The following is a 12,496-nucleotide window of genomic DNA, read 5'->3' on the forward strand; positions in this document are numbered from 1 at the left end:
TCAATGAGAGGAAATTTCCAAATTTTAAAAAGCTTTACTTTTTATTGTGCACAAAGTTTTATGAAGGTGTTTATTTGAGTGATGGGTGGTTTTTGAAATACAATATGAGATTCTTTCAAAGACTGAATAAAAGGGGAAGCAAGGAGATACTAATGACTACAGAGGGAATATCCTTGGAACTAGGGGTAGCATGTAATTTACTAAAGACACAATGATCAGATAGTTGTTTTTGGTAACCCTGAATATCATGCGGGTCATATATTTTGTGATCAGAGCAGAGCAAACATGCTTACTAATGAATTTGTGTTTTTAGTCACTGAAATTTTAAGGATAACATGAAATCTAGGTCTCTCTGCTGTTGCAAAGCTCGGCCATGAAAAATGAATCTAAACAGTTTTTCAAAAAATGTATTTCTGTAAAAGGAAATTAGAAGGACACTGAATTTTCAAATATCCTTTGAGATATAATCACTGCTTGATGCAAGGCCTCATGGGGTGGGGCCTGAGCCTAAAGAATCCATCTAGGAGAATTCAGTCTGGGTCAAGTCACACTTGCCCCCCCCCCCCCCTTACTTGGTTTTACCAAGCCAAGGGAAATCTGATTAACATAAACAACAAAGCACTCATACTAGGGGAAAAAAGGCACAAAAGGGCAGAGAAGTGTTGAGGGAAAGGGGAAGCAAGAGGCCTTGCCAATTCTTGACTTGTTAATTAGGGTCAGAACAGTACTGGGGATTTCCTATACCCTAAGTTTGTTGAATGATTACATAGGTCTGGGGAAAAAGGATATGCTCAGAGTGATACACCCAATTTTTTAATATTAGGGTTCTGCCTGGTAAATTGCAATTTCCTCTCCTCACATTTTGTATGACTAATGACTGGGGTGTGTGTGTGGGGGGGTCTTCAACAGGTGTTTGTTCTAATTTAAAAAGCTTTGGCCGAAGCCTTGGCCTGTTGGGCAATTTGAGTTTCCTCTCAAATGAGTGGGGCTCTTACCAGTTATGAAGGGACTTCCCTTGGGACTTGTTGCAACAGCAAACAGTGGCAATGAGATTTGAGAGTAGTTTCCTGTTCTGCTTTGCCATCTTGGGATGGCTCTGAAAAGCTTTCTTACCTCTGACAGGAAGAAAATGTTCACAGGGTTGATTCATTACTGCACAGAATGCAGTGAAGATAATTGGGCAACCTGAATCAGATGTTCAGATGGAAAGATAGGAAGGCTCTGATGACACAAGTTTAAATTCTAGGTCTGCAGGTAAAGCTTTGCAAAGAGCCCCACCCCAGAGACACCTGCACTGGGGCCTCTTTTGCTGAGAGTTTCTTCCCCATCTCCAGGACTCCAAGTCCAGATGAATTGTCCAGCTTCCTGGGGAAAAGGCTCTATAAATTGTGTATATATCTATATATGATATATAGAGATGTGTGTATATATATATATATATATATGATATATACACACGCATACACACCAGAGTGATTTTTATGATCTCTATAGATAAAATAACAAAAACAAAACCAAATTTAATAGCTTAAAAACGTTGCCCAGTGATTGCTGGCATCAGTGTTCCACACAAGATTAAAATTATTTCCCAAGATGCATACCCTGCACTCCAATTGATATTTTAATAACTTGATTAAAAATTTCTCAGAAGTCTATTAGAGTCAGGAAACGGTCTGCGGTGTAGGTGAGGATTTTCAGTTTTTGCAACGGAAACTTTTGGCCCCATGAACAGAATAGCAAAAACTCAATTAAATGTGTTTTACCTCCATCCTTGCCTAATCCAAAGGTAAAAAATGAAAAAGGGTTTGGAGCAGTGGTGTTTAGCTGTGCTTTTTTCCTTTTTCCTTTAGAACAGCCAGGTGGATTCATAGGATCCAATTTTTAAATAGTCTTCTATCTTCTACTCCGAATAAACCCGGCCACCCAGCACAATCAGAAAGTTGTTTTTGTTTTGTTTCGAATTTTCGAAAAGAATGGGGGAGGGGAGACAAAAAGGGGGAGGGCAAAGGACGAAGAAGGTACTTGAATTAAAAACATGCAATAACTCGAGGTTTTTAGATAAGGTCTATCATTTCCTAATTAAGAAATGAGTTTGATAGTCCTTTGGCCAACTCAAGCTAGACACTCCTATGAAAACCCTAAACGGCTGGTGGCTGTCCAAGGGACGAAACTCCATTCCCCTGTGAGACCCCAAGCCAGCCCGCCCAGGCCGACCGAACCCAGCTTTGGGGTCCTTCTTCTCGTCCCACAGTCACCTCGGCTCCCTCAGGTCTGTCTCCTCCTGAGCTCAGCTCGGCGCTGGGCCGGCCAACTCGGGCTCGCCGCCACCAGGTCGGCGCAAATACCTTTTCCCTCCCCGGGGCCCCAGGCGCGGACACCTCCCTGCCTCCCTCCCTGCTGGCGGGGCCCTTTCCCGGCTGGGAAACAGCAGCCACGGCCGCGGCGGCAGGAAGCGAAGCCCTTGTTGATGCTGTTCCTTGGCGCGTCTTCCCGCCCTCCGGCGGCCGCCCTAGCTCTTCCAGGCTGTGGAGCGCCCCCCTCCGCGCCTGCGCAGTGCCGCGCGGGGGGCGGGGCTCAGATTCCTGTCAGCGGCGGCGGCGGTGGCGGCGACCGTCAGTTTTCGCTGAGGAGAAGCACGAAACGGACCCGTTGGCTTTCCCCCCTCCCTTTCCCCGCCCTGAACCCCCCTCCTGGCTCGCCGGGAATTAGTCCCCGTGGAGTTTCCCCTCCGCCTCGCTGCCGTTTCCTCGGTCCTCGGCCCGGTGGAAGTCACTGCCCTCGAGGAGGAGGCAGCAGCAGCCGCCCTCGCCTCGCCGCCCCCGGTTCGGTGCCCGCGGTCCCGGAGAGGAGGTGCCGCCGCCACCGCCGCTCCCCCCCTCCCGCTGCCCTCGGGCCGGGCTGGGTCGAGCTGCGATGCCCTCGGACTTCATCTCATTGCTCAGCGCGGACCTAGACCTGGAATCGCCCAAGTCCCTGTACTCGCGAGGTGAGTCAGGCTGGGGGCTGGGGCGTGGGGGCGGGGAGGCCCACCCCGGGGGGGACCGGAGGGGTCCCCGTCGGGGGTGGGGGCAAGCCTGGGCCGGTCGGGCCTGTTTTGGGGGGGGTGGGGAGAGGCCGATGGGGTCGGGTGATGGTGGAAGGGGCAGGGGAGGAGTGGCGGCCCCTCCCCCGCGGAGCCGCCGGCCGCACGGGGCCCAATTGCCGTCTGCCCCCGGTCTCTGCGGCACCAATCGTTCTGAGAGTCCCTCGCCGTGTCCGGCCCCGCCACACTCCTCGAGCGGCCGGTCCCGGCCTCCCCGGCTCAGGGATTCCTCCCCCCTCCCCCGACTGGGCCCCGCGCTGGGGCTGCTGCGATCCGTGCGCCGCGGCCCCTCTTACCAGGACCATCCTCCCCAGCAAAGTTGCCCCCAAACGGGCGGCGTGGCTTGGAGCCGGTTCTGGGTGCAGGGGCACCATTTCTCTCCCCCTCCAGGTTGTTTGTGCGCCGTCGTTCTACCCCCCTCTCCCTCCGGCCTAGTCCACTCCCTCCCCTTGTTGGGACGGCCCCCCTCGACCAGGCGTTCTTCCTTTCCTCGTCATCTTACTGCTGGAAAGGGCCCGAATTTTCTTTTTCTCTCTTTCCACCTCTGTGGCATTCTAATGACTTACATCTCCCTCTCTTTTTACAAAGATAGGGGTGCTCTCTCTGGATTAGTTTTATTCCTCTCCTGTCCCAGGGGTACCAGCTCAGGCACTGACGCTGTCCTTTGAGAATTTTCTCTTTCGTTGCCGTTCAAGGGCTCGTTGCAGGGAGGGGGCATTGGACAGAGATTCTCATTTTTAAACTCTTTTGGCTAAGGCCTAAAGGGGATTCCCGGGATCTACAATATTAACACTTGAGTTGATCTCTACGGGGTTTAAATTCCTATACTGGGCTCCACAAGAATGTGTTAGAACAGGTTCCCTGTGCAAGGGGCATCAAACCAGAATGCTACCACTACACTCTTCACCACTTATTAAACCACTGGGAGGGGCAAAAAGACATAACTGGGTTATTAGATATTCATTTCACCATATTAAAAAAAAGTATGTGCCGTTGTGAACCTCCTTACTGAGAAATCCAGCACTTCTTCAGTTTTGGTGTGATGTATCCATCCACTGAGTCTACCCCCTCCAGAAAGGGGGACTTCAGCTTCACATTATGTAAATTTACATTGTTTAAGCGAATCAGTGAGATAGTTTACTCTGGAAGGTACTGGACTTTACAGACTGACGATTGGGTTTGTACACAGAGTCCTACTTAGTAACTGTAGCCATTGTCTGTTGCTCTGATGACTTTAGTTGGCAGTCACCATCCTGTAGGATGTTTTTCAGGCAGCATACCTGAAGTAGTTTGGAAATATTGTAGTTTTGAGTGTCAGAAGAAAAAGATTGTATCAAGAGATGATTCTTAGAAGAGGGCTAATGGGGTACAATTGGGTACTAAAAATAGTCAAGACATTAACACCATTTGTGCAGTAATCATCAGATAATTTTCCATGGAACAAATGCTTTATGAAAATCGAAGTTTAGCATAAAGACCAATGTAGAGGCAATTCAGTCTTCTTTTGCAGAGTATATTCACAAATATGGGCTTTAGTTCTTAAAAATACATGGCAGTTATGTAAGAGATGTATGCCACCCTTGCTTTTTTTTTTTCTTAAGTCATTCAGCATAAAAAGTACTTAATGCTTTTTGTGTTTTTCAGATTCTCTGAAGTTACACCCATCACAGAATTTTCATAGAGCTGGACTATTGGAAGGTCAGCAAAGTGCCATTTTAAAGCATATTGTGTGAGTATGCAAAGGCTTTCTCTGAAATGGAGTTTAAATGAGAAAGTGTGAAACTTTGCAAACTCATACAATGTAGTTTTCTCCTAAAGAGCCTGATCCTTCTTTTAGAGCAGCTGAATGTTTCAGTGGATTTTATTACTGTGTTTGATGTGCTTGTTAGCTTATTGTATCTGCTTTGAGAAGCCTTGAGAAAACCCCACAAGATTACTAAAAATTATGTTGGGTGTTCTACTTTGGAATTCCAGATCTTAATTCTAGCTTTTTATAAATAAACAATGTGAAAAGGCTCAAACATTGTGATCATCAATATATCTAAGAGTGACACCAAACACATTTCGTTTAAAAATTCAGAATTTAGAACTTTTATATGTTGAGCATTTCAAAACAGCATATTAATTATTTATTACAAAAGCATTGATATCATTACTGTTGCTTTTTTTTTTTTAAGATTTTATTTATTTGTGTGAGAGAGAGAGAGAGAAAGCACAAGCAGGTGGAGCCTCAGGCAGAGGGAGAGGGAGAAGAAGCAGGCTCCCTGCTCAGCAGGGAGCCCGATGTGAGACTGGAGCCCCATGTGGGACTCTATCCCAGGACCTAGGGATCATGACCTGAGCTGAAGGCAGACACATAACCGACTGAGCCACCCAGGGTCCCACTGTTGCATTATTTTTAAGGATAAGGAAAGCCAGGTGATAGAGATGATGATTGAACTATGCTTAGAAAAAAAAGTTTGAGAAAGTTCTGGAGATGTTAATAGGTGTAGAATTTTAACAGCTGACAATTACTTTAGAAAACCTTATATTGAAAAAAAGAAACTTTGTTGTTTTTAGCATTTTAAGATAAAAAAAGACTCTTTGTGTTTTGTAGAGGTTTTAACATAATTTTTTAAAAAGTTTCTTTTTTTTAGTAATCTCTCCACCCAATGTGGGGCTCAAACTCACAATCCCTAGATCAAGAGTCACATGCTTTTCTGACTGAGCCAGCCAGGAGCCCCTGTATTTTGTAGTTTTTGAAGTGGTTTTACATATCCTCTTTGAATTTTGTAATCCTGCAGTTGGACAGCAAGGATATTAATTTCCCCATTATAGAGATGAGTAACCTGAGGCTGAAATTAAGAGACTTGGGGGAAAAGAGTCACACAAGAGCAGACATAATGCTTTTTGTGTTTAGCTGGAGTTCTTTACCCAAAGCCAAGCTGCCACTGTAAAATATATATATGTAACCAGTAACTTAAACATTTTGTGGTCCACTTAAAAAAGGCCATAAATATTTAAGTTTGATTTGAGTTTAGATGTTTGCCTCCCATATGGTAGTCTGATATAGTGGGGGGAAGAGTGGGTTTTGTAATTGAGCTTGAGTTTGAATACCAATTTAGTTGCTAATAAACTCTGTGGCCTTGGGCAGGTAATTTCACCTCTCTGAACTTTAATATTCTTTCTATAAAAATGTATATAATCTCTTAAATTTACAGAGGTAATGTGTATGAAAATGCCTAGAATAGTGTCTGGCTTAATAAATGTTGGTTTTTTCCTTTAGTATCAGCTACCTTGTTTTAACTATAATTTAGAGCATATAAAATGTTCTTTAATTATTGATTATATTTATATTTATCAGAAGCCCATTGATATACATTAGTATAAAAATCAACTATAATTTGAGGCAAGGAATTTTACGTGTTTCTTGGTGAAGCAGATTTCTGTTTTTTATTCACATTGTTCAATTTGTGACCATGTTGTAGATTCATATTTATCTGTACAAACCCATTCATTTTCTGGGCAACAGACCAGAGAGTATCATAATCATAGAGATTATCAGGCAGGAGAAAGATATGAAAAAAAAGTGTTAATTATTCCAGCAAATATTTTTAACAAGTCGATGGAAATGCAGACAGCCATTTAATATGTATATTTACATGTATGTGCTTAAATACTTTTATTAAATTTTTATTTTGGCTGAGAAGATCCTCAGTTTTTTGAAATGAGACCATCGTTTCAGAGATTACATATATATTGTAAAATGTATAAATATCAAGTATCCTTTTATGTCTTTGATACAGGGAATCATAAGAAAGTTGTTTGCTTATGTAATGAAAGTATTTAATCTGTGCACCCTACTTCTATTTTAACCTTTTATTATGGACATTTTAAAGAACTTAGAGAAGTAGAGAGAATAAAATAATGAGCCCCCATGTGCCTATCACCAAGTTGTTTTTTTTTTTTTTTTTTTTAAGATTTTATTTATTTGACAGAGAGAGACACAGTGAGAGAGGAGCACAGGCAGGGGGAGTGGGAGAGGGAGAAGCAGGCTTCCCGCCGAGCGGGGAGCCCGATGCAGGGCTCGATCCCAGGACCCTGGGATCATGACCTGAGCTGAAGGCAGGCGCTTAACGACTGAGCCACCCAGGTGCCCCTATCACCAAGTTTTTAACCATTATCAATGCATGTCTGATCTTTTTTCTTTTATCCTCTCCCTTTCCCCAAGCTGTATTATTTTAAAACAAATAGCAGACATCATGTTATTTCATATATACATACTTTAGTATTATAGTGATCTTTATTAATTTTTAAAATACCCTACTTTATTCCAGAAAATACATATTCTGATTTATTTCAGTAAAGTCTGTCCTCTCTCTGCCCTCTTTTTAAGATAAAGTACAGCTGGAGGCTACTGCTTCTAATGTCTAGTGTGTGTACCTTGTAATCTATGTTAAAATTGTAGGTAATGCGTCAGACTTGGGTTCAAATCCTTGTTTCAACATTTGTGCTTGACCTTGTCTTAGTCATTTAATCTTTTTGTGCTTCAATTTTCTCATCTTTAAATGGGGACAATCATAGTATCTTCCTCATGGGCTGCTGTGAAGATTGAGGCAAATTCATGTCCAAAGCATTTAACCTAGCACATAGTAAGTGCTCAATAAATGTTAGCTATATTAAAAATTCTAAACAATAACCACTTACATGGCATTTACTGTGTGCCAAGACCTTTATAAATATGAACTCACTGAATTCTCTTAACAACCCTTTGAGATTGTTATTATTATCCCATTTTACAGATGAGGGTGCTAAGGCATGGGGAGGTTCAGCAACTTACCCATAGTCATACAGCAGATAAGTTGTAGCCAAGATTTCAACACAGGTAGCCTCACTGTAGACTGTGCTCGTAGCTATTATACTGTACTGACTCCCTGTGTTATATAATAAGTATTTTCTAGTAATATGTATGCATACTTTCTGTCAGTAGTCTAGATTTCCTTTTAATAGTAAACTCAACCCAGAGTAAGGGGAATATAATTACTATCATATATAATTTGTTAAATTTTTGGTAAAACATTTTTTTTCCAAATTTAAGTTCTCTCTTTAGGAAAACAAGGTTGGAAAACTTGCAGTTGAGTGCTATTGAGCTTTAAAAATAGATCCATTCAGTTAAGTTTGCTTTTATCCTACATATCAATCTGGTCCTTCCTGCTACTATATATATATATATATATGTATGTATTTTTTTAAAGAATAGGAAACTCATTTTTTTAATTGAGATATAGTTGACATAAAACATTATATTTATTTCAGTTTCACAGTGTAATGATTAATTATTTGTATATATTGGGAAGTGACCACCACAATAAGTCTAATTAACATCTGTCACCATATGTAGTTTTGCTACTACCTTTTTATTTAATGTGGTGATTGCCTGACAGTTGGAAAAGGGTCTGGTTATTTAATGCAATAATACATAGCCATAAAATAATGTTTCTGATAATTACATGTGAAACTCTTAATGAAATGAGTAAATAAAAGAGGTACTGTTGCAATTATATTAAAAATAACTCGCATGGGGCGCCTGGGTGGCTCAGTCGTTAAGCGTCTGCCTTCGGCTCAGGTCATGATCCCAGAGTCCTGGGATCGAGCCCCGCATTGGGCTCCCTGCTCTGCGGGAGGCCTGCTTCTCCCTCTCCTGCTCCCGCTCCCCCTGCTTGTGTTCCCTCTCTCACTGTCTCTCTGTCAAATAAATAAAATCTTAAAAAAAAAACAAAAAAACTTCGTATAGAAAAAGTCCTGTACAAATGTATATACTATAAGATTTTACTTTTTTTTTTTTTAAAGATTTTATTTATTTATTTGACAGAGAGAGACAGCGAGAGAGGGAACACAAGCAGGGAGAGTGAGAAAGGGAGAAGCAGGCTTCCCGCGGAGTAGGGAGCCGGATGCGGCGCTCGATCCCAGGACCCTGAGATCATGACCTGAGCTGAAGGCAGTCACTTCACCAACTGAGCCACCCAGGCGCCCTATAAGATTTTACTTTTTTATTCTATTTTTGCATTTTCCCTGCCTTCTTTAAAGAAGATAGTTTATATATATTGAAAAACATAAAATGGTTTACAGTTAGTATTTTCAAATTTGAAGGCTTAGCATCTTTGGAGTGCCTAGAGAAAAAGTTGAACTATAGAGAAAAAGTTGTCATTTCTTACACTTTCTGTATTGAAAAATATTGATTTTGGCATATATTATTTGCCATATAAAAAACTGAGATAAAAATTAAAAGTAAGTGAATACGAGTAAGAGGTCATTCTGGAAGTATAGAGATGTAAGATAAGATGATAGAAAATCAGATAAAACAGGAAAAATAACAAATTGGAAAAAATAGAATTATAAAAACAATGGATTAAAACTTTAAAATGTTTTTTAAAAAGCAGGAGTTAGATTAAATGATGGATTAAATTAAATAACTGGTTAAATAAGAGCTAAATACCAATGTGAGACAGGCTTAATATTAAATATTTGAAACTGGAAGATTTTTTTTTTAATTTTTTTTTTTTAATTTATTTATTCATGAAAGTCAGAGAGAGAGAGAGAGGCAGAGGCAGAGGGAGAGAAGCAGGCTCCCCGCCTAGCAGGGAGCCCGATGCAGGACTCGATCCCAGGACCCTGGGATCATGACCTGAGCTGAAGGCAGACGCTTAACCATCTGAGCCACCCAGGCGCCCCTGAAACTGGAAGATTTTTAAGGAAAATATGAAATAGTATAATGAGTTAGGGACAATAAACTACTTTTTTTCTTACCACTGTCAAACTATTTGATATGGTACTATGTATAATTATACTTTATAGTTCACCAAATGAAAATCCTAAAAATAGTAACAGTGTTTTACTGACTTTATGGAATATTTCTGAATTGCCATTGAGCCTGATTTATTTCTCTTCCTAAAGCTGATGTTAGTAAGGTAGTTAAGCCATTAACTCTTTTTTTTTTAAGATTTTATTTATTTATTTGAGAGAGAGAGAGAGCACATGAGAGGGGGAGGGCCAGAGGGAGAAGCAGACTCCCTGCCGAGCAGGGAGCCCGATGCGGGACTCGATCCCAGGACTCCAGGATCATGACCTGAGCTGAAGGCAGTCGCTTAACCAACTGAGCCACCCAGGCGCCCCAAGCCATTAACTCTTAAATGACGAAATGTATGAAGGTATCTTAATGGAAAGAATTTTTTGAAAATATTTAATATTAAAAATAATCTGTTGGATTCTTTTGTTTAGTATCTATTAATATCTATAGATCCTTATCTAGTAAACTAAAAATGTCATTATGGAAATAATTATGGAAATGAAGTTCAAACATTATAGAAGTCACACCTACCTAGTTCATCCTCACTTCTTGGTTCTAGGATCCATTTCTCTGATTTCCTACCATTTGTTTTTGTTTCTTTCTAAACTCTGTTTTTGTTATTTCCATTCAGTACTAGAATTCTGTTGCCTATTACAGTAAGAGGATAGAAATTCATATTTAATCAAATGGTTCTTGGCTTGCTCTTAACTCACTCTTGACTACTGTAATTATTCCAGGAGTCCCCTAAAACTTGGAAGTGATAGTATAGAAAAACATTTCTTATTGTAATTAATATTATATATTAAAAATAGCCACTTTATATTAGAAAAAGTTGTCATTATATTGTCCATGGAGCGCCTGGGTGGCTCAGTTGGGTGGGTGGCTCAGTCAGGTAGGCGTCTATCTTCTGCTTAGGTCAAAATCTTGGGATCGAGCCTTGTGGTGTTGGGCTCCCTGCTCAGCGGGGAGTCTCCTTCTCCCTCTGCCCCTCCCCCTGCTCGTGCTCGCTCTCCATCTTCTCTCTCAGATAAATAAAATCTTTAAAAAAAAAAAAAAAAAGATTAGGGGCGCCTGGGTGGCTCAGTCGTTGGGCGTCTGCCTTCAGCTCAGGTCATGATCCCAGGGTCCTGGGATCGAGCCCCACATCGGGCTCCCTGCTCCACGGGAAGCCTGCTTCTCCCTTTCCCACTCCCCCTGCTTGTGTTCCCTCTCTCGCTGTGTCTCTGTCAAATAAATAAAGAAAATCTTTAAAAAAAAAAAAAAGATTATATTGTCCATAAAGAATAATAGGTAATTAGAAAAAAAATAAAAGATCAAATTAATCTGAGACATCATTTGGGCCTGATTGTGTAGTGAGAGAAGATAGTCCTGTTAGCTCTAAGGTGTAAGACATTCTTCAATAGAAATGTTGCTTATTAACTTATTTTATTGTCTTGTTGCAAATATTTTATTTCAAGTTACATAAAAGAGATTCATGTGTCTTTTATTTGCTGTTGTCTTAATAAAAATCAAGGTTAAAAAAACTACCAAAATATATGATACACTAATTATAAACCTGTACTTGAGTGAAAAGGTAGAAATTTTCTTTATAGATTAACTACAGATAATGATTTTAGCTTCCAAATATAAATAAAACCTGGTGTTGTGATAAAGGATCTATATTTTTGATGATTTAAAATGAAAGATAAGCTATGTGGACATTTTCAGTTACTTATTCTTAATAACTACTGAAAAATAAAATTTTTTCTCTTTTCTTTTTACTTGACAAATAGGTGATGATAATTACTGCTGGCCAGCCATAAATGTTTTCACTTTTTTCCCCATCCAGAAATGTTACAATTAGTCTTTTAGTAAATTTGGTATTGGTTGTTTTTTTTTTTTTTGGTATCTTTTTTTGAAGGTGAGACAACAGAAAAGTTTCTAAGAGTGACCTAAGTTGTTGATTACTCTTATCTTTATAAATTTAGTTTTAGTTTAGTGTCTTTTCTTTTTAGTTTTAGTTTTAAGACATCTACTTAAAATAACATTTGTAGAACATAATAAAAGAAACAGTGTTGGTAAAAAAGGAATAATAAATTCAATGCTAGTAATTAAAAACATTTTTTGAGCAATTTATGTGTGCCAGAATTGTACAGATATTTTTCACGTTAGTCCTCAGAAAAATTCTCTGAGATAGTGTCAGAATCCGTATTTCATAAATGAGCAAACTGTGGTATAGAGGGATTCACTAATTTTCCCAAAGTCACATAGCTAATCAAGGAGGCTGGAATTTGAAACTTCAGTATTTTACCACAGATTATTGAGCTTATCCTGACTCCCTTTAGTATAAACATTTCATAATTGTTATTTACACTTTAGGCCCTACTAAAATTACACCACTGTTCAGATGGTGTAAAAAGAGAGCTTTGTGTAGGATTCTTCAGCTAAACAGCTTCCATAAAGTAAGAGAGAAACTGTATAAGCCGCACATAAAAATCAGTAAAGAATATGATGATGATCCTTTGGGGGAATATTTTAACACTCAAAATTAGCAAATCATTGCGTTGCTTTGGTGAATGTCTTTAAGATTGAACCACCTGTGTTTTGAC

The 12,496-nt window shown here is 40.2% G+C and overlaps 1 protein-coding gene across 3 annotated transcripts in view; it reads left to right on the forward strand.

Annotated features, from left to right (window-relative positions):
• The first annotated feature begins 2,829 nt into the window (after positions 1-2,829).
• The window catches only part of NFAT5 (nuclear factor of activated T cells 5), a 121,909-nt gene continuing 112,242 nt past the window's right edge, over positions 2,830-12,496 (forward strand). The window contains exons 1-2 of one of the 3 annotated variants that reach the window (XM_021705723.2): positions 2,830-2,986; positions 4,727-4,780. In XM_021705723.2, the coding sequence (XP_021561398.1) occupies positions 2,914-2,986; positions 4,727-4,780 (127 nt within the window). In that variant the 5' untranslated portion in view covers positions 2,830-2,913. The remainder of the gene's footprint in view (positions 2,987-4,726; positions 4,781-12,496) is intronic. The other 2 variants (XM_044922279.1, XM_021705724.2) reach the window with 2 other exon arrangements.

This window comes from Neomonachus schauinslandi, chromosome 16, assembly GCF_002201575.2.
Source record: "Neomonachus schauinslandi chromosome 16, ASM220157v2, whole genome shotgun sequence".
In the NCBI taxonomy this organism is placed as follows: domain Eukaryota; kingdom Metazoa; phylum Chordata; class Mammalia; order Carnivora; family Phocidae; genus Neomonachus; species Neomonachus schauinslandi.